Genomic DNA, 20,328 nt, shown 5'->3' with positions numbered 1-20,328 from the left:
TGGTTCTGTCAGCTCTGAGAATAGAGTAGTCTGGTGGGACGGCTAGTGCTAACAGAGGGCCAGACGCTTGGTGTAACCAGGTTTCTGTAATTACTAATAGGTATAAGTCAAGCTCGGTGATAAGATCATGTATTTCTATGGCGTGGGCTCCTAAGGAGCGGGCGTTGATAAGTGCATTTTTGAGGCTCACGGGAGGTTTGGTATCCTTTGTGGGTGCATTCTTAACTGATAGGTTGCTAGGCTCTGTAGAGGTTCTCTAGGTGTTTGTGGCTATAGGGTGAGTTGGCTTTTTGTTTGTTTCGGGGGCCGTGGGTTTGGGTGGTCTGGGTGGTGGGGTCATGGGGGTGTGAATATAGTAGGGCAGTTTTGTGCGTGTTCGTAGGCGGGAAGTTCTCTCAATCCCTGAGACGGGGTGTGTTTTGTCATTGACTGATTGTTTGGGGAGTGTGCGTATGTCGGTAGGATTGGTGGAGGTCTTCCTTAATTATAGTGCAGCGGTCCTTGGGGCTGAGAGTCTGACTGATGAGGCACAGGAAGGGGGTGTGACTGGAGGGAAGGGGGTGGGGCAAGGGATAGGGTGGTGCCTCGGGTAGGCTAATTTGGTGAGGCCGTTACTGATGGTGAGGAAGTAGTTATTAGCGCAAGGGGTGTCAGCTTGGACGAGGCAGAAGGGGAACATGGTGAACACTATCCAACCTATCATAGCTGAGAGCATTGAAGTGGTTGAGGTGAAGCTGGCTAGCTTAGTCGATTACTGAAGGCGATGGTTGGGAGTGGTCATGGGATATGCGGGGGTGAGTTAAGACACCGAAAAGGTGAGGAACTAAAGTGGTCCTAAGAGGGGCCTGCGCATGGGCTGGGAGCCGGTGGCCAGTGTAGGGAGCAGTTAGGCTAGGCGCAATGCTCTCAGGTGGAACATAAAGCTGGGCTAATGCGGTTATCGCTTGCACGGCACCAATAGACTGGAAACAAAGGACCCCGGAGGGTGTGTCATGGCCAGGCTGAGTGCAGGCAAAGCAATTGGGGCAGCAATGGGCTAGATGCAAATAAATCCAGGTGGGTCACAAATTAGTCTAAATGCAGGATACTAGATGGTACACAAAATAGGCTGAGTGCATTAATCTAGTAGATGCACAATTTGGGCTAAATGCAGTATTCCAGAAGGGACACAGATTTGGTTGGATGCAGTAAATTAGGTGGGATACAGATAGGGATGAATGCGGTAATCATTGGTAGGGCAATACAGGTGGATTACAGTTAATACAGGTGGAGGGCCAATAGGTTATATAGTATTGTCCGGTGGCAGGGTGTGGGGTCCAGGGGTTAGTCTGGTTCAGCCTATTATGGCTCGAAATGCGGCCTCATGTAGCCGTGGGGTTTGGGTGGTGCATTACTTGCGCTTGGGGGCCAGTGCTTTAATGCAAGGAGATGGTTGTATGGATCACGTTGAGCACATGAGGTACGGTCTGGTTGGTGCAGGATCTTACCGGCAGCGTGTGCTGGCTCATGCATCTGCAAGAGTAGAGCGTGTGTGTCGCTAGGTGCGTGGTTATGGCATGCGGGTTAGAGAGGGTAGCTCGGAATGGGCGTTTGCACGAGACTATGAATGTACCCCAGATAGGCGTACAGGTGTTTCCTCGCGGCTCCGATGCGGCAAAGACAGGCATAGACAGGATGTGGCCCTTTTGCTTGCCGGCCCTTCTGGTGCGCCGGCTCTCGCCTTCCGGTTGTGGGCGGGAGATAAATAACGTGATTTGGCATATCTTGATTTGGAATAAAAAGATTTAAGAGGATTACTTGGATAAGCAAAAGCTTTTGAAGAGCATTTGAGAGAATTTGAAGATGGGTTGTAAATGTTAATGTTGAATTCATGTTCGTATTTCCTCAGAGTGTCTAAGAAACCAGGAGAAATGAAAGGCAAAAAGAGTAAAAAGATTTCTCTGAAGTACACAGCAGCGCGGCTGCACGAGAAGGGCGTGCTGCTGGAAATCGAAGACCTGCAAGTCAACCAGTAAGTGTGGTGGCCATCCTTCACCTGAGCTTGGTCATGTTCCCTGCGCGCGACACATTTTCATCTCCTTCAGAACTTTACCCCTCAGACCTTCATATGTCGAACTCCCACGTGGACCATTGTATTTGACACTCCTTGCAGAGTTTATTTTGTGCAGCCTTAAAACTTGTCATGCGGTTCACGCACAAAAATTCGATGTTTAGTAGACCCAAAAGATCCCACATTAGAGCATTGTTTTTCAGCAAAATAGTGGTAGAACCATGATGCACTAAGTCCTACAGACCCCCCTCATGCTGTTGCCATATCCTGCCCATGGGTCTTTGTTCAGGATGAACATATAAGCCACTCCTTTTCTCTCCCAATCCCTTCAGGAGTCCAGACCCTTTCCAGAGATCACTCATTGAGCAGAACATAGATTTCTTAGGATTCTGAAAAATGTTCAACTCTCGGTGCTGGAACAGAGTTTTAATTACATTTTACTCTTAGTATTCAGATCTGTTTATCATTGTTAGTGTGGTGAATTTTCCTGACTTGTATTTTTGTCCCCTTGTGGTCCCACACCTACCATTGCTGATCACAGGGGAGCAAGGCTGACTCAGCCAATCCGAAGCATGTCTGCTTCTTACATTATTTCTTAGGAAAGACAAACACAGTTAAGTCAATAGACCGGCACTACAACATAGAACAATTGCAATAATGCACTGTTAAGCATAGCAGTCAGCTATTAACTCACATAACTAGTAGTGTAACTGGGGTATCTGAAGAGTTTGGCACATTTTAAAATGTCATATTTTCCCTCACACAACCATCTAGGAAGTTGCTGATTGGGGGTGTGCAGGGTCAGAAGGAGGACTCGGGCTCTTTGAGGACATTTTACGTTGACTTTATTAATAGGGAAAGATGAGCCTTATTCTTATCACTGTGGAGTGTTCCCTACCTACTTTTCTAAGGTGCTCATCAGTCGTCGGTCATCTCTGAATGTCAAAAAAGAAAAGGTCCATCGTCCCGAAAACGATACTATCTGACCCTATCACTTAAAGAAACAAATAGAAGGGCAGGAGAATGACTATGTTCTCCTACACAGTGCTTTCCACACTTGTCTCCTTAGTTGCAAATAACTTTTTAACATACAATTTTTCCATAGTCTTTGGCGACACAGTTTGAGTAACTCTCTCCTCTGGTTGGTATATTTACTTTCCTCTTCTTGACTCAGATTGATTTATCATAAAGACTGCCTTGGCCTTCTTCATACTTTCTTTTTTCCCTCCCACTCTTCGATTAAGGCAAAGGATTTGATTTCCCCTCTTGCCCAGGGTAGAGATATACCCGCTTTATTATTCACTCATGGGTATTTCGATCATTCGCGTTCTCTCATTGCAAGTATTCCGATTCGTTAACGTTGGTTCTAATCGCTTCTCGCTTTCGTTGAGATAATTCTTGATTGTTATTCCACTTCCATTCACCTCCCTTCGAGGAAACGTTATTATTCTCTTACTCACATGATCACAGTTCAAATATATCAAATTGAGTTTTGTGTTCTTCTCATTCATACAGAGACAGGTTTTCTGGGTCATATGATCATTGGTTGGCTTCCCATGCCTCCCATGTCCCCCATCACCTTCCTTATTATCAGAGAATGGCTCTCGGGTTCTCACAGGCCTTGCCTCTGTTCCATTCCTCTATCGCACTGTCGAGCTGTTCTCCTCTGCGTCCTTGTTAGGAAGTCTTCGCTCTTCCTCTTGGCTTCTCTCTATTTCAAAAGGGAGCCACGTTGCTTGCTGTGGCTTCCCTATGGCGTTATTGGGACTGTTATGAGGGCCCGGCTGCCCACCACGACTCTCTTAGGTCATGCCAACACAAACTCTTAAGCCCCACTTGGCTCGGCTTCTGTCAAACTCTCGGCTACGCTGGTCTATCTGCGTTCCTTGTGCTGCTTCCCTGCAACTTCATATTTCGTGGGCTTCATGTTCTGCTACGGCTCTGCCTCCTCCCAAGTCCATGTTCTCAGTGGACCTCCACTGCTTCGACAGACGCTCCTCTCTTTCCTTTCGTTCCACTTCTCTCTCTCTACCTGATGAGTGCTCATGTTTTAATCCACTCGTCACAGCGAATTGGTTCATTTAGTTTCAAGAGACTGTTCCTCTTTCTTCTAGATAACAGCATCTTGCTTAATTTCTTTTCATTAACTTCGCAAATTAACACATACAGCAAATTATACATAATACTTGGCGATGGCCTACGAAATTGCAACATTTCCCAACTGGTAATCGATGTTCCATTCCAAAGTATCTCCACTCGCCAATTATTGCCACTTTCATATAAGATGATTAAATATACTCAAAACAAAGGGTGTCTGCATTTATAGTCTCCCGCATGTGCATAATAAGACACAATTACCTTAACCCCAACCTTCAACAAACCCAACCATAACCAGTGTCTGCCCGGTCTTGTACTTAACAGTATTTTATAGGTTTGACAGTCCCATATACACCACCATGTTTCTTGTTCCAGGGAGTTCCTCACAGAAACAGGAGTCCTTGTCCTCTAAAGGGGTCTCTGCCAGGGAGGTCCCACTTGCCTCGACCCCTAGGGAGGGTGTTGCATAGCAGGCTCACCTCCCTAGACTCACGGGGGGGGGGCTCCCTCTTGTGGAGAAGAGACACATTATCTCGATTTGTCACAGGGGACACTATGAAACAAAGGGGTTGGTATTCTGCCACTTGCCATTAGGGAAGAAGATCCAGCTTGGATCCCTGTTGCCTGATCCATGCCTTTTCATTCATGTCCTACTTGGGCACTGCTGTATCCAGTCGATCGCACCCTGCATTGATTGCTGCGTGTAGGAATTCAAACCACGAGGTTGTAAAGAAGACATTTTTATGAGAATCTCCAATTTTATGACATGGTTGGACGAACCCAGTTTGATGTATAAATAAATCACACTTGTTAAATCGGAATCGTTTTCAAGCTATGGTCTCCAGCGATATCCAACGGTTCACAAAGAAGAGAGCCTCTTTGTCTGATTGGTGGGTCAGCAGGCTTCAGCCATCAGCAGTTTACGCATAGAAGCACTTCCACTAGAAAGAGATGGTTCTTTAGACTCACCATTTCTTTTATCCAAAATTTCTTACCAGAGTATCATGTAAACCAAGAAATATATCTGCAGATTTTGTTGTCATGCGCTACTCTGATAAGAAAACAAATTCTCCATAAGTCAGATATCCAGAGACTCTCCTTGAAAAACCAAAAGCCCACTAAGAGTGAGCTGGTCTAACACATTCCTAGTACAAGCGGTTTCCCAATCTTGACCTCCAGCGCATCATTTCTCCCTTGGGTGGTGGTCCACCTGCTGCTGGGCTATTCAATACCAGTGCATCCCACCATGGCCGAAGGGGCTCTCCAGAAGAACAACCCTATAAAGGTGATACTCGAGGCTGGCGTGGGAGCCATGTTCCATGCTTACTGTGAAGCACTGCATAATGGATGTCCGTGCAGGAGTCGATGCCTCTTTTTACCAAGCAAGTTTTTAGCGAGTCACATCAGGTTTGAGGAGCCTACAAGCTCACCCGTGCACGCCAGTAACGGCATATGCTTTGAAATGATTCATAATTGTGTGAAGATCGCATGGTCATAAGACAAAAGTACAAAATAATGCCCCCACTTGAATCATTTATGTAACTTAAATATGTTCTTAAATTTCTAAAATATATATATTTCATGTGTATTTGTACCCGGTTTATGGATTACTTCCGAAATAGTTATTGATTGATATCGGTGTGATTAAGTTTTATTTAAGTTATCAAGTATTTGTGTCTGCTTGCTATTTCTCAGTGAAACTCTAATACCTGGCCATTGTGTTATGTTTTTGCAGGTTTAAGAATGTGATATTTGAAATCAGTCCTTCAGAAGAAGTGGGCGACTTTGAGGTCAAGGCCAAATTCATGGGTGTACAGATTGAAACCTTAATGTTACATTATCAGGTAAAGAGACACACATTCATTTTGTGGGTCACGTTGTAGTGTTGTGGATTCAGAGCGATGTATGCAGTGGGATAGAAGTTAGGAAAATACAATCAGTCTTGTGAGTAGGTGCCAAATGTGTGAGAGCCCCTGTTAGGTAAAGATTTGGGGTAGTACCCTTTAGGTGCACTACAACAACCTAAGCCTCCAGGCAATAGGGACCCAACCTTTGGTATAAGTCTGGACTACTCAGGTTGGTAGTGTGGCTGAGCAGCCAGGCTTATCTCAAGAGGGGTCAGTGTGAGCAGTAATGCAGTTACACAGAGATTCACAGTGACAAGTATTCCAATAAACACTGATACTAAAGGTTTCTTGATAACACAATTATTAATTTATTTACCAGTCAGTTAAATAAGCCTTCTCTAGAAGGGAGCAATATGAAAGTAACATTAAAATACACTTCAGAAATGCACACTCTTAGATTTTTCAGAATCAGTAAAGACCCATTGGGGATGGCCCACAGACAATTCCTACACCCTCAGGTGACTTAACTAGGCACTGTGGACATTAATATATTACTGTTGCATTCAGAGTAGGCAATGAGAGTCAAAAGAAAGGTTATCAGAATAAAGAAGAAACCACAAATATTCTGTAAGCAGGAAAATTCCATTCCTTTGGAACACTCCCCCCCCCCCCAACCCCCCAGTGTGTAACAGAGGAGAGAAGAGTCATTCAGGGAACCAGGCTAAGCCAATGTCAATGGGCAAAAGTCTATGTAACTGAAGCACTTCTTGAAGGCGAGTAAAAGTCTTTGGACAAGGTTTTTAGAAGTCTTTCATGAAGAAAGAATAATAAAATGTAGGGCCACAAGCCGGGAGACTTGTGAAGTAGAAGCTAAAGCAAATCTACAGTGAGAGGTAAGTTCTCTCAGACTTTACAGTACCCTTAGGTTGAAGAAAAAGTGCAGCAGATGACTTCTGTTCCTGTGCAGCTCTGCAGATCCCGCTGTTCCTGGGCCTAAGTCGTGGGGACAAGAGGGAGGACTTCTTGGGACTCCTGCACCACAACGGGACGGTCACCGACCGTAACCGGCAAGCTTCGAACAAGTAGCACTTCGGTGTTTCAGCTACTCGCGTCTGCCACAAACAGCACCACTGCGGTTTCAGGCTGTCGAGATGGGCCTTCCTTGCATCTGGGGTCCCGCACTCTGTTGAAGGGGCTCATGCTCGGTGAGTCCTGCTTCCTGGGAGTCCGGAGGATCTTCCTGGAGCTGTTGGCCAACTTAAAAGCAATGCACACAAACTGGTGTTCCTCTCCCTGGCTCTTCGGTTGCAGCAGCGACTGCAATGAAAATTCAACCAGCTCCGAGAAGGATGTCCAGGTGGCTTACTTTGGAGTTGATTGGTCCCACCAACTCAAGGAAGTCTTCTCAGGGCTTCACTGTCGAGGCGAACATGGAGTTTCAGCACTGCAGCAGGGCTTCACCGGGCTAACCAACGGTCCAGGAGTTGCAGCAGGCGTCCTCTTCAAATTCTTCTTTGGTTCCTTTGTCCAGTGGTCGACTCTGCCTTCCAAGCCAAAAAGCATCGCCTTTTATGCAGGTTTCTCTCATTCATTCCAGCCTAGCTGTCAGTCACCCATCAGGGTGGCTGCCCTTGCCGGACAGCCAGCCGTCCAATCACCTATGAGTGCATTCCTGTCTCCTAGGAGACTGAGCACAGGGAGTTTTGGGCACCTCCCTCACTTCCTGCCCCCACCAGACTCTCTGGAGCCAGAGGCGGGTTTCACTTGTGAAGCCCGCCAAAGGCAAAATGAACAAAGGGACCAAACCTGGTTTGGCACACAGAGTAAATCTCAAGAAGGACCAAAACAACAGGAAATGGCGAAAAAAGAAGACCGGCACCATTTTGACAAAAATGGCACCCATGGGTGCTTTACTGTGGCTGCAAACGCAGCCCGTGGTAAAACACAACACGGTAGTAAAAAGTAACCACTGCCACCAGCCATTAATTGTATAAAGGGTACCATTAAAAAATGTTACATGAGAAGCTAGACAAAGGGGATACTAAGTAACCCCTCCAGCGTTCCATTGGAAGATGGTGTGTGCTGGGTCTAGAAGGTTAGTGTAAAGTAAAGTCAATTTCACTTTACTGCTCTTGAAAACAGTAGTTAATCCCAGAGTAAGGTATTTAAACCTTAGGGAAATCTGAAAGACTTCCCTGTGCCATTGCACTGGGGGTGCTGTGTGACACAATGCAAAAAAGATGCCCATGGAGTTTGTCAGACTCCAAAAACCAAAAGAAACACAGAAAACAAATAGAATTAAAAGCAAAAGTTCTGGGGGTCTCTAAAGTAGAGAGGAATTAGCATATTTCTGAGAATTCTCCCTAACAGCCCCTCTACTGAGAACAAGCAAAGCCTAATGCCCCGCTCTATGGGACGGGGCCCGCTCGGGAGGGCGGGCTATAATCGCTAGAGAGCTGAAACCTCCGGATGAACACCATCCATAGAACAGATGATTTGACGTTGTGGCTTCTCCTTCGAGGCCTCTCAGGTGTTTGGCAAGTAATGTGAATAGAATTCTAAATCACTTTACTGCTGCACTATGTTTAAGCCACACATGTTTAGAGCAGGGATTGGACTATGGACATTAGGTTCTTATAGGGTTAGGCCTATCCCTCTATACTGGACTAGGTCGCCTTGCTTTACCTTGCTTCCTTTTCAGTGTGCCCTGTCACAGGCAGGGGTATCGACAGACGACAGAATTCCTCTTGTAGGGTCAAGCTCGCCTTATTAGAGCCCCAGAACTTTCGTTTGGACTCTGGTTCTCTGTTCTTTCCTATTTATTAACAGCTCTAGTCCACGTTTTTGGCGGGAGGAGAACCCTCACAATCTTTAGGGTGCATATTTCCTGTCTCTCTTAGTTGCCTTTAGTTGGTTTCCCTTTGGCGTCTCAAAATGAATGTTGAATTAGTTCTAAGTTTATCGGCCTTGATGTCCTCAGTGGTGACCATTTATTGGCATTTGTTAGGCCAACTGACCCAGATGCCATGTGCTTGTTGCTACAGCTAAGCTGGCTCAAACCTCCTAGACGCACCCACTTGTAGGGCTGATGGGTCTAGCCCCATGTGGTCGTTGCTACAGCTAACCAGGCGCAACCCTTCTAGTCGCACCCACTTGTAGGGCTGATGGGTCTAGCCCCATGTGGTTGTTGCTACAGCTAACCAGGCGCAACCCTTCTAGGCGCACCCACTTGTAGGGCCGATGAATCTAGCCCCATGTGGTTGTCCTAGGGTCCTCTTACGCGATATCCTCTAGGATGTACCAACACATGGACTGGGTCAGTTTGGCATCAGCCTCTATTTGGATGAAGGGGTGCAGGTTTTCTTCGTCCCATGTTTTACTAGGCAGTCTTTCCGCAAGATACCCATGGCTAAACTGCCCCGAAGTGCTGCTCAGACTGCTTTTATTTGGAAATGTTCTGTCCAGACCATTTCTTAGACTGGGCAGATTGCTAAGGTGTGCAGGATACTTTCCCACTCTCCTTTTAACCGTTTTCTCCCCTTTCCAGGTTAGGAGTACTCCTCTTCCTCTTAAATCTGGGCCATTCTTTCCCTAGGCATGTTTCTTCATCCTTACTGACTCCTTGGGTGTTTCTCTTTACTGTTTCTTGCCTTTGCGGCGGTCTTCCTTGTGGGTATTAACTTTTGGTCTTTCTCACGTCTGCTTTTTCCCTCTTCACGGTTCCTTTCCATTCTATTTTTGCCTCCTGCTTTCCCAAGTTGTTTTGCTCGTCTCTGGCAAAGGATTCCACACTTTCTCTTTATTGCTCCCTCCTTTACCTGTTTCCCCCTCCTCCCATTGTCCTTTTATATTCATTTTTGTCCTCCCCAATGCCCCGCCGTAACAGCTTCTCTCTTTAATGAACAACTCCTTCCATTCTCCCTCTTGACAATCCAGCCTCTCTGGCACCTGCTTTTCTCATCTTTTCTCATTTTCCCTTTAATTCTGTTTGTTCACTTCATCATATTCCTTCTTTCTTCCTCCACTTTTCTTCCTCCCATCTGCTTCTTCACTTCTTTTGTTTACTTTTCCTTCTTTCCTCTCTGTCTTTGCCTTCCCTGCTCTTCTCGGGTACTACGCTCAGTCTGGTTCTCCTGCCACTCTTCTCCTCTTCTGCTCACCGTCCACTACTTCCTTCTTAGAATTATTCTCCTTAATTCATGCTCCTTTTCTCTCTTTCTCCCCCCCTCTACTTCCTTTCCATTCCCTCCTCTTTCATACATTCTCGACATCCTTCAGCCTATTGGCCGCCACAACGATGCCAGCGTTACATTCTGCTGCTCCTCTGGTTCCCTCTCCTATGTTCTTGTCTTCCTTGTCCCTGCCACACCCGGCGTGCTCACCTCCACCCTCCACCTCCAAACACTGGAATCTCGTTCGTCCTCCATGCATAGGCATCCTCTTATAACCTTTCTCTTGCTTTTCCTGACTGGTCTGCCACTGTGTTAGAGTGTGCAAGGTCACCACGTTATCTATATCCCTAATTGTCTACTTTGCTAAACCTGCTGTGGGTCCATGGCATTCTGGGATGTTGAAAGGCCTGGCGGCCACCTTAGTGTCAGGCAGAAATCACGCCCACTCAGCGGTTCTTTGTTGCCCTTCTACCGGGTACTTACTCTGCTCCCTGAAAACTCCATGCTTCAGCTACAATTTACTCCCGCTCGTTGTAGGCATCTTATGTCTAGGACAGTTATATTACATGCGCGCAGGGCCCCGTGTATGCAGCCTGCAGCGTCTGCATTTTGCAGGTTGCCAGTCACGTCTGGTGCTGCCTTCATCCCCTCCCACTGAGACCTTCTCTGGCAGATGCAGTCTCGAGCTCTGGTTCTCAATCGCACTTTTGCCATTGGGTGGTAACTTCCCATTGGACTATGTTAGTGTTTGTTTTCTAATAGTTCCTTCTTGGATCCGCATACAGGGGATGGGGTGTTCACCATATCACATGACTGTTACTCTCCTCCGACTCTGAAGGCACATCACTTAAATCGGGCCACGGCCCTGAGAGTGGTGGGGTCTCTGTACCTCCCACCCTATCCTACCTGAGGTAGCTCACCACACTGGTTAGACTGGCCTGGTTGGCCAGTTTTCCTTGGTTACAGAGACCACCCCTTGATTTAGAATGAAGTTAGCGGTCTGATTGCATCACATGGGTGAGCAGTGCTTTCAATCCAGGTTCTGGGTTCAGAAGACATTCGGCTGTGCCCTGGCTTAGACCTACCATATAGGTGCACTATAGAAAAGCTGGTCGCATGCATGCTTCCGAGGCTGGTTTAAGTAGGCGAGAGACCTAATTCGGAGGATTACGAATCCTCCACGCAACATCCTCTAAACTCTGTACGCCAGCAAGAAAGGTCTGAGAGCAAAGTGCTAAGGTCTATACAGCCAACCAGCAGGCCTCAGCCGTTCACAATGCATTCAATTGCCCTTAGTAATTCCTCGTACCCAACAGGTTTTACAATAATTCTCAATACACAGCTAATGCACCAGGCTTTATTGTGGCCAGAAGAGTAATTAATTTGCATTTTATGTTGCATTAATGATGCGTCAGATAATGACGCATCACTTATTGTCACAATGAAAGGTGGTGTACAGCATTAGAACATTATTATTATTCATTTTAAGTTTTCAAACATTCGATCACAATTATGGTTGTGTCTCCAAAATCAAAAACTGAAATAAAATCTGCCCAAGGATCACCAATGCTCTTATCGCTAGACGCGGAGAGAATGTGTGCACGGCAGCGGCTATTAATTACAAATGAACTCTTTCTATGCAGTGATGGAAGTGTACCAAAAAAGTGTGGCTCCAGCAGCAGATAGAGTAGGACGGAAGGGAGCCACGTGCAACACATGCTTCCAGTCATGACTGCCAATAACTGAAACGGATTTCACTTTAGCTGTAACTGATATCCGGTGGTAAAGTGGAGAAGCGTGCTTTAACTTCACGAAGAACACTTCTCGAATGGTGGAAATCGTTACAAAAAGTAGTATAGTTGGAAAAGTAATGGAACGCCTCTCCCGACCGTTCCCGCTCACTTCGACCACTCATTCTATAGCTCTTCATTTAATACATGACTAAGAACAGTGGAAAATCCCATCAACTATTTACCTGCAAAACATAGAAGCCAATAAAATGAATGGTCTGAGGGCCACATAATACTAAATCTAACTTTGTGCAGCAGGTCTCGCTATACAGTGATACCCTTGCCTGTGGGGGCCTCGATTCCAAGGCAAGTAGAAGAATGTGTAATAAATGGGCCCTCATTTGACAGGAAAATATGAATGTTAAGAAAGACTATACAAGATTTTAAAAAAGAACTATAACACACCATTGCATAGAGGAGCATCCACAGAGGGAGGATCTGGGGCTCATGTTTAGTCATACAGAGAATAGTTTAAAGGACTGTAACACAGTAACTGCGGAGTAGCAAGCCGAAACACACAATAGGGAGCACGAGGGGTAGTAATCCAGAAAACCCAATAAGGCACACAAGGGGTAGCACGCCACAACACCCAGTAGGACACTCAAGGGGTAGCAAGCCAGAACAATCCTCAAGGGTTCTTTCAGTAGTAATAATAAATTAAGGCCCTGGCAACATACCAACCACAGCCCAGTCGGGAGAAGACTGAGGATCTTTCCACACAAGTGGTCATAGATGGGCCGAGATTACTGGGTGCTCCAAACATTGGTGAGTAGACTTAGACCTGCAAAACACCAGCCACTAAAGAGCAAGGAATTGACCGGAGATAGTCTGTCTGCCTATCGTGCAAAAACTATTCCAAAATTACAAGAGGGCATCAGAGGAAAAAGGATCAATCAACACCATTCCGGTGGTGATAGTGCGCGTGTAAATATCCTTTAACTTAACATAATCGTATATCCAAGAAAGACGACCACTAGCTACCCTGCATCAAACGCTGGCTCCCTTTAAAGGGATCTGTGAATTCCACCCCAGCTTGAAGAATCCCAACATCTACAGCCTAACGGATAGGGAGCATAATTGTGTGTCTGCTTCATTGTAAGGGGAAGGAATTATATATTTTTTTGGGAATACGGTTAGCAGAGAGGGTCTTCAAGAACTGCCACCACCATTGCAATTAATGGGAAATTCTGAAATGCAAACCACCTTTTCACACAAAAAGACGTGTTCTAAAACTATTAATAAGACTCAACAGGAGGGAACATGTCAGACCTGCACTTAACGTTGAACTGACTCTCAGTCCAAAAAAGGAATCGTCTTGAGGGCCTCTAAATTGGCCAGAGGGCACTACAAGGTCAATGAGTAGAATTCACCCGAAGCACCATCTCCTATCACCAACCAACTACAGACCTAAAACCCAGAAATGATGAGCTGAGATTCTGCAGACCAAGACTTGGAGGCCCGTCTTCTCCACTATGGCATCCAAACTTTGGAAAATGCTTCCAAAGGAAGACTGCACATTACAGGACCATTTTCAATCCAGGAACAATCCTAAGAACCTTGCGCCTCTTCAATGCATAATCCAGGGAAGTTAGCCAAGACTCCAACAGCAGAAACTGCACTCTCAATTGACCAACCACTAGACACAGACACAACCTAAGGAAGCGCCATACTGGCTCCTGACTGCCATTTTCCAAATCAACTAATGGCACCTGAAAGAAGACACTAATGACTAGAACATTCAATACCTTTGGGCACAACTAAGATTTAGTTCTTTAATATGAAAAACACAACACAGGTCATCAACCTGCTAAAACCACGAAAAAGCTCAGCAGCTCTAACTACAATGCAAACGGTTACGTCATGTGTTTGCAACCAATAAAGAAATCCTGCAGGGCCAGCCACCCACGCAATTTTCTAACGCTCAATTTCTCCACATTTCTCACCACAAGCAAACTTAAATAGCCAACCACATGTGGCTTTGAAATGCCCTCTCAGACTCCAAGCAACACAACTCTACTGCTCTACCACCACCTGAAACACCTGGCGCCCGACCTCCATACGTCCACACAGCAAGCATGCGTTTGAGGTTACTTCTCTGGAAACAAAGCCCTCAGTGCTCCTACACATCACTTATCATGCATGAAGAGCTAAGGGTACTTGCGATCTGTACCATCAGTACGAAGCACCATAATCTTGCTTTTTCCCTTCCCTACGAACTAATCAAACTTGCCCACTTTCTTGCGGTTCCACCGGAGAGGCTGGAGACAAAGCACATCTCAGTAGTGCGTGGTAAAAATCATGTATGTTTGTCCAAAGCTGTCCTGCCCGCTTCACCTGTTATCAACACTAATAGGAGCTGTTGCCTTATGCATACAACAATAAGACTTCAAGTTCATCTTCCAAGCGAACAAAATGTGTATTTCAACCATTACAACATATAATTAGCTGCAGAAAAGGCCAAAGGCAGGGATACCACTTTAATAGCATACTGCAGGTTGCATACACTAATACATTTTATCCTTTTGTTTAAAACCCATGTAAACAGAAATTAATTTGATTAAGCACTATTTCTCTAACAAAATAAATTCCTTTTTTATGTACTTATGTATTATGTAATTATTCATTGTAACATTTCTGGTATGTATTATATGAATAACATTCTTCAAGTACGTTTTAAACTTTATTTGACTTCAATGTACTTTATTTTATGATGTCATGTCTACTTTGAATAATGCTGCACATGAACTGTATTATTCTGACATCCCTCAACATTATATATTTGAATCCAAAACCCATAAGTGGAATCCAAGATAACGAGGAGCAGATACAACTATTGGCTGTATGTACTATGTTGAACTTTCATCGGATTCTGTGAGATTTTATTTGAGGTTACTACTCCTTAAGATAAAAGGAGCAAGATCCTTTGCACATTTCTTTTTCGTAACATATATTACGTTAAAATACACTGCATAGCATATGTACACTCTGAAAAAGGTCTTCCTTTAAGCACATTAGCCCATGTACATAGCCTTTTCCACTAGTTGTATTTAATGAGGTACCATCCAATACGGAGTGAAGATCAGATGATTTTTCACAAATGTCTACTCCAGATATGCAATGGTATGCCCCACAGTATAGAGCATCAGGATTCAGAAATAATGACTGCCAAGCTTTGGCTTTATTGGAACTCAAGCATTTTGCCATTTCAGAATGTATAGGCAAGGTCAGCATAGTATACTCCTCATTTCATGATGCAGTACTCATTGATGTGTTTTACCAATAACTTTCTCCTCCAAACTCTTCCCTAACGTTAGCCGTTTGCCTTGAAATTATGGTTCACCAACCCATCTCTTCTCTCTTAACAGGACCTTCTGCAATTGCAGTACGAGGGGGTAGCAGTCATGAAGATGTTCGAAAGAGCAAAGGTCAACGTGAACCTCCTGATCTTTCTTCTTAACAAGAAGTTCTATGGGAAATAACGGGAATCCTGTGAAATCCTGAATAACGGTGGGAGAATCACAGCTGGACTGCTCATCTGCTGCTGAACAGAGGATACAACCATGTTACAATTGAACACTCCAAAAAGATCTACGCAGGCATCTTTTCTTCAAAGAGGTCCCTGAATCCTGTTGGCAGCATCAACGTCTGCTGTGGTCTTCCCCACACCATTGTACTGCACCCAAAACAATATGTTTGAACCATTTGGAGAACAGAAAGCATTTGATAAAATGTTGCACAGCTTCTTACTCCAAGGCAATAATTTGGTATTTAGCAAATCAAACAAAAATTATCTCATTGGATCTTGCTCAGCAGAATGCACAGTGGGATGCTGGTGTTTGCTAATTAGCACAGATGGCGGGCGTGAGCAGTGCAGACCCCCCACAACACCTTTTTCCGTTGCCACACAAACATTCTCAACATGAACTCTTCAAATGCGATTTGGGTCTTGGCCATGAAAGACCTTCAGATAGTGACTGTTGCACTTCACGATTAAGAATTGATTACTCCGTCGAGTTGATGTTGAAGAATCGGCAGTTGCCTTGCTAGTCGAGATCCTGCAAACTCCTAATGCCACCTATGAGACTAGTTATGCATTGGTTCTTATGTTCACAGGTCACTTCCTTGTTTTTGCTCTCTTTGTAGTTTTTAAAGCTCTTTCCCAATTTCCGAGAAATAAGAGGAAGCTTGTTCTCTTTTCATGTAATACAGAGAGGCCATGTACGCTACTCTACCAGGGTCAGCGTGTTTGAGACGTGGATTTGATCTTTAGCCTAAACAGCAGGATTCTGGGAGGCAGCTTGTTCGATCAGTGTTGCTACTCGTATTTTCAAAATGTATTATATACTTCAAGTCATTCAAAACATTCCTTTGTTTCCAATTCCCTTCACCAAAAGGTGCCTTATACATGTACAGTACCTGTTTTTAAATATCCAAGCGGCAGGAAAGTACACAGCGTTGCTTCCTGGTTCCGGTTCATTAAAGTCCATTTCCACCAGTCCTTGTTTTTAGCCAACACAAACGTCTAGACTGGGTCTTGTTGATGGTCCATACACATTGTGACAAAAGCAAAAATACAATACCATCGTGCAGTATGGTTTTTGGTTACAATGCAGATCTGGATGATAATGATCTCAACGAGCTGGAGAGTTATTTAGAAACTATCAATCTGTATTGTTTGCCGAATGTTGATCACGACGCAAGACCATTCCTTTTTCTAATTATTAAGGGATTATATTTTAAATATATGCTTTCACTGTGGAGTGGTCAGAGGAAAGGAGAAAATATTATCATGTTCATACAACATAGTTGTAATGTCCGTACAGATGATTTTTATGAGTAGAAGCGCAGTTTGTTTTTAAGGAAAGTATTGGCATATATATATATAGGAAATTTATAAATATATATATATATATATATTTTTAAGATTGCCACATGAGCAAAGAAACGCAGGACGATGGTGTCTCAAATAGGAATATTTTTTTTGCATTTCATTTTCAAAGGAGCTGAGCGCTTTTTCTTCAAACACTAGAGTATATTTTCAGACTTTCTGAAGGAAAGAAATCCCAGCCTGCAAAATGTTTTCTTAATATATAAACCTTTTAGTACTGTGCTGAAAAGCTTTTCGTAATCTGTGTCGATAAAGTCATTGCAATTTTAAATTAATTCTTTGCTAAGTATTGTTTGTTGTACCCGAACAAACAGCATTTTTAATCTAGCATGAAATGTTACCCTCAAGCAGCATTTCTATGGTATCATATTGGACCAAATGGGCTTAGCGTATACAGACTTCTGTCTGTGCAGCCACCCAGTGGCCAGGCCGCTATTTTGCATTTACAATACAGTCATGTTTGCCTTTTGAGCAAATATTTTAACACAATTCAGTGAGATACACTTACATTAGTGTGTTAAAAATGTTATTGGGGTACCCTACTATGAAAAAATGTGTTTAAATAATTGTACCCTTGCCATTAACGTAGTTTGGGCAGATAAACCAGTCCTGCAAAAAATTACTTAAGAGACTTGTTGGGGCAAAACCTTCAATTGAACGGCTGAGAATCATTTTGGTACAGATGTTTAAAAAGTCTCAGCACTGAAATTCTATATGTATTTTATTTATTGGTGTCCCGATTTATCTCCAGTTATTGATTTCACTCTGGGTGACCTTAAAGCAAATGCCTGGACCCCACAGCCTGCTTGTTTGTATACATGACCTGCCAGCCAGACAGCCTTTCTTTGTATTTACTGCATCGGAATTAAAGGTCATTTGTTCTTTTGCACTGTGGTTTCTGTTCAGAATTGAGGTTGTTGCAGATTTGTTAAAGGTGAGGTTTGCTAAAAAAAAGAAAATGGTATTGTCCCGATCGTTCTGGCATGTATTTTTAAGCATACTGTAATTGATCTTAAAATATTTTGTCTATGCATCTTACCTTAGTTTTCCTAACTTTTACACATGCGAAAACAACGGGTTGGGCGCGGCCATCTGGTGCTAATCGTGTCCGTTGATGCATCGCCCCAAGTGCAAGCCCCCTTGTGGCAAGAATACAGATCGCCCGCCCCTCGAACGGACATCACTAGTCAAAACAATATGCTCCACCTATTTTCATGACGTTAGTGGCCAGCGTAGCCAAACGTGCCCCATCATCCCCCACACCATAACGTTACTTAACGCAGAACCAGGAAGATAACACACACATCCTTTCACAGTGCGTAACATTTCTTTCTGGTCCCAAATAGGTGAGCAAAACATAATTTTTTAAGAAAACATCAGTAGTCTGCAATGTAACAAGTGCTTTTTTCCCCAAAGAACGCTCACAAGAGAATATGAAGTCCACTAAATGAACTATATGTTTTTGCCATGCAAATTATAGCCAGCGAACATTGCATGCTTCGAATGTTGTTTTTAACTTCCTCGTGATGCGTTGAATGCGATCAGGGATCGATCAATCTTGATACTCCCATTCTTGTGTGTCCTTATGTTAACACCAGCAAAACTTTCTAATGACGCACATGGTGTTCCGTTCGTGGAAAAGATATGGATTCTTTGCACTTTGAAGCACAACGCTTTCGGATCAGCATTTTTTCACATCAGAAACAATGACAGGCTGCTCCTTATTGCTGTTACCGCCAAAGGGCAGATTGGTCCCTGTCGGTCATCCCACATAACAGTGGTCAAATAAGCACTGTTGATGATTATTTGCCAATGTTGATTGAAGAATCCATCTGACGGTAGCTGGAAACTATGGCATGCGCAGATCAGTACAATATAGCTGTGTAGAAAACAGAATAAAATAATATATTTAAGTAGCCGTTATGTAATCGAATAGAACAAGCTACTGTATAATTCAGAACCGGATGAAACCTAATTATAAACACAAACCACACAGAATGAACACAGGCATGACACCATGGGGGAGTAGTTAAGACCATGACGTGGATGAAAGGTTAGCGCTGTGAAGTAGGTATAGCTCCCAATGGGATGGAGAACCAGATGCACCCGCTTCACATAGCGGGCCCTACCAGAAAATAAGGACAGAGAGAGTAACATTTTATGTTGAACCACAGACAGATGGCATTATAATGGAAGTGGTAAGATTAGTGGTTGAAAAGAGAACCAATTGCCTATGGAAAAGGTTCAACCCCCGCCCCTCCCCCAACCCCAACTTTATGGTTCACAAGGATGCAACAGTGACAGCACACCAGGATATTCAATGGGACAAAGCGGTGTAGATATCATTAGCCTGCATACAGGTTGTGGTTGCGGGTCTTCGAGAAATAATCATCACAGTATGGTCCATCGAACAACCCATAACTCTGCACAGTAAATATTGGTGTGCAAGGCCATTAAGAAATAAGTCTCAAAAAATCTTTCCTCTATTCATTGCTCTTTAAACTACATACAAATAACAATCATCACTAGACAGATAAACCACGAGTTACGCTCTTGCTTTTTTATAGGGCTCAGTATAAATCTTTCAACATAACATAACGTACGGTGTCAATTCTTTTGGTCAAATCGCACATTTGCACATTGCTAAATTAGTCATTATGCATATAGCACACATGACGTTTTTAATCGCACAAATATTATGTGTAGTTGAGCTTACATAATTCCAGGAAGTTCCATTCTCTCGATGTCATGTTGACTAACCGCTCCGAACAACAGATCGCAGAAATGGAAACAACATTTTCGTATGTCCACTTTCAGTATAGTAAATGTTATTTTTTGTGGATATTCGACACATTGTGTCCTTCGAACAGTTGCTGACTTTCGCGCAAAGCCACACAACAATAGCAGCCTGTTAGACGGGTAGGTTTCGATTTTGTGAAAGAATGCCACAAAAAAAACAAAAGAAACTGGACAAGACGCTGCTTCTGGCAAGTGGTTCAGAAAACCAAGGATAGTTACAAACAGCTAGGTAAAATGTTTCGCTACACGAACATAAGAACAATCTAGAAAGGTACGTGTTGCTGCTCCTCTGGGGATATATCATCTCTGTGAGAAAATTCAATCGAAACCCCACCTCTCCCGCGTCCAGCACTGTTTCATGGCACAAAGCACAAAAGTTGTGGGTCAGTGTGACTGTATTTCTTCCTCCCTTCCCCCTGGCACCAGCCCCTGAGCCTCCCAGGTGCGTGCCACAGTGATGTAGTAGTAGGCGTAACATACAATCCAAGTTTTCACAGTGGAACTTATGACAGACCTGACCTTCACTCCATGGAGAGATGAGCCCAGCTGACCCACGTGGGAATTGGCAGACGGCTGAGAAACGAACCAATTGTAGCCTGGCATCCCCTATGGAGCAAGATCATGTATTCTGTCTTATCAATCAACTGTGCGGGTTCAGACCCTATATGTGATGTCATTACTGGCA

The 20,328-nt window shown here is 44.1% G+C and overlaps 1 protein-coding gene across 2 annotated transcripts in view; it reads left to right on the top strand.

The window, feature by feature from the left end:
* The window catches only part of IQGAP1 (IQ motif containing GTPase activating protein 1), a 473,401-nt gene extending 455,671 nt beyond the window's left edge, over positions 1 to 17,730 (top strand). For both annotated transcript variants that reach the window (XM_069625145.1, XM_069625146.1), the window contains 3 exons: positions 1,889 to 2,011; positions 5,883 to 5,991; positions 15,322 to 17,730. In XM_069625145.1, the coding sequence (XP_069481246.1) occupies positions 1,889 to 2,011; positions 5,883 to 5,991; positions 15,322 to 15,435 (346 nt within the window). In that variant the 3' untranslated portion in view covers positions 15,436 to 17,730. The remainder of the gene's footprint in view (positions 1 to 1,888; positions 2,012 to 5,882; positions 5,992 to 15,321) is intronic.
* The last annotated feature ends 2,598 nt before the right edge of the window (positions 17,731 to 20,328 follow it).

This window comes from Ambystoma mexicanum, chromosome 11 (assembly GCF_040938575.1).
Source record: "Ambystoma mexicanum isolate Mex_15411 chromosome 11, UKY_AmexF1_1, whole genome shotgun sequence".
NCBI classification, from domain to species: Eukaryota; Metazoa; Chordata; class Amphibia; order Caudata; family Ambystomatidae; genus Ambystoma; species Ambystoma mexicanum.
The sequence above is the reverse complement of the archived record's forward strand: the minus strand, read 5'-3'. Positions and strand labels throughout refer to the sequence as shown.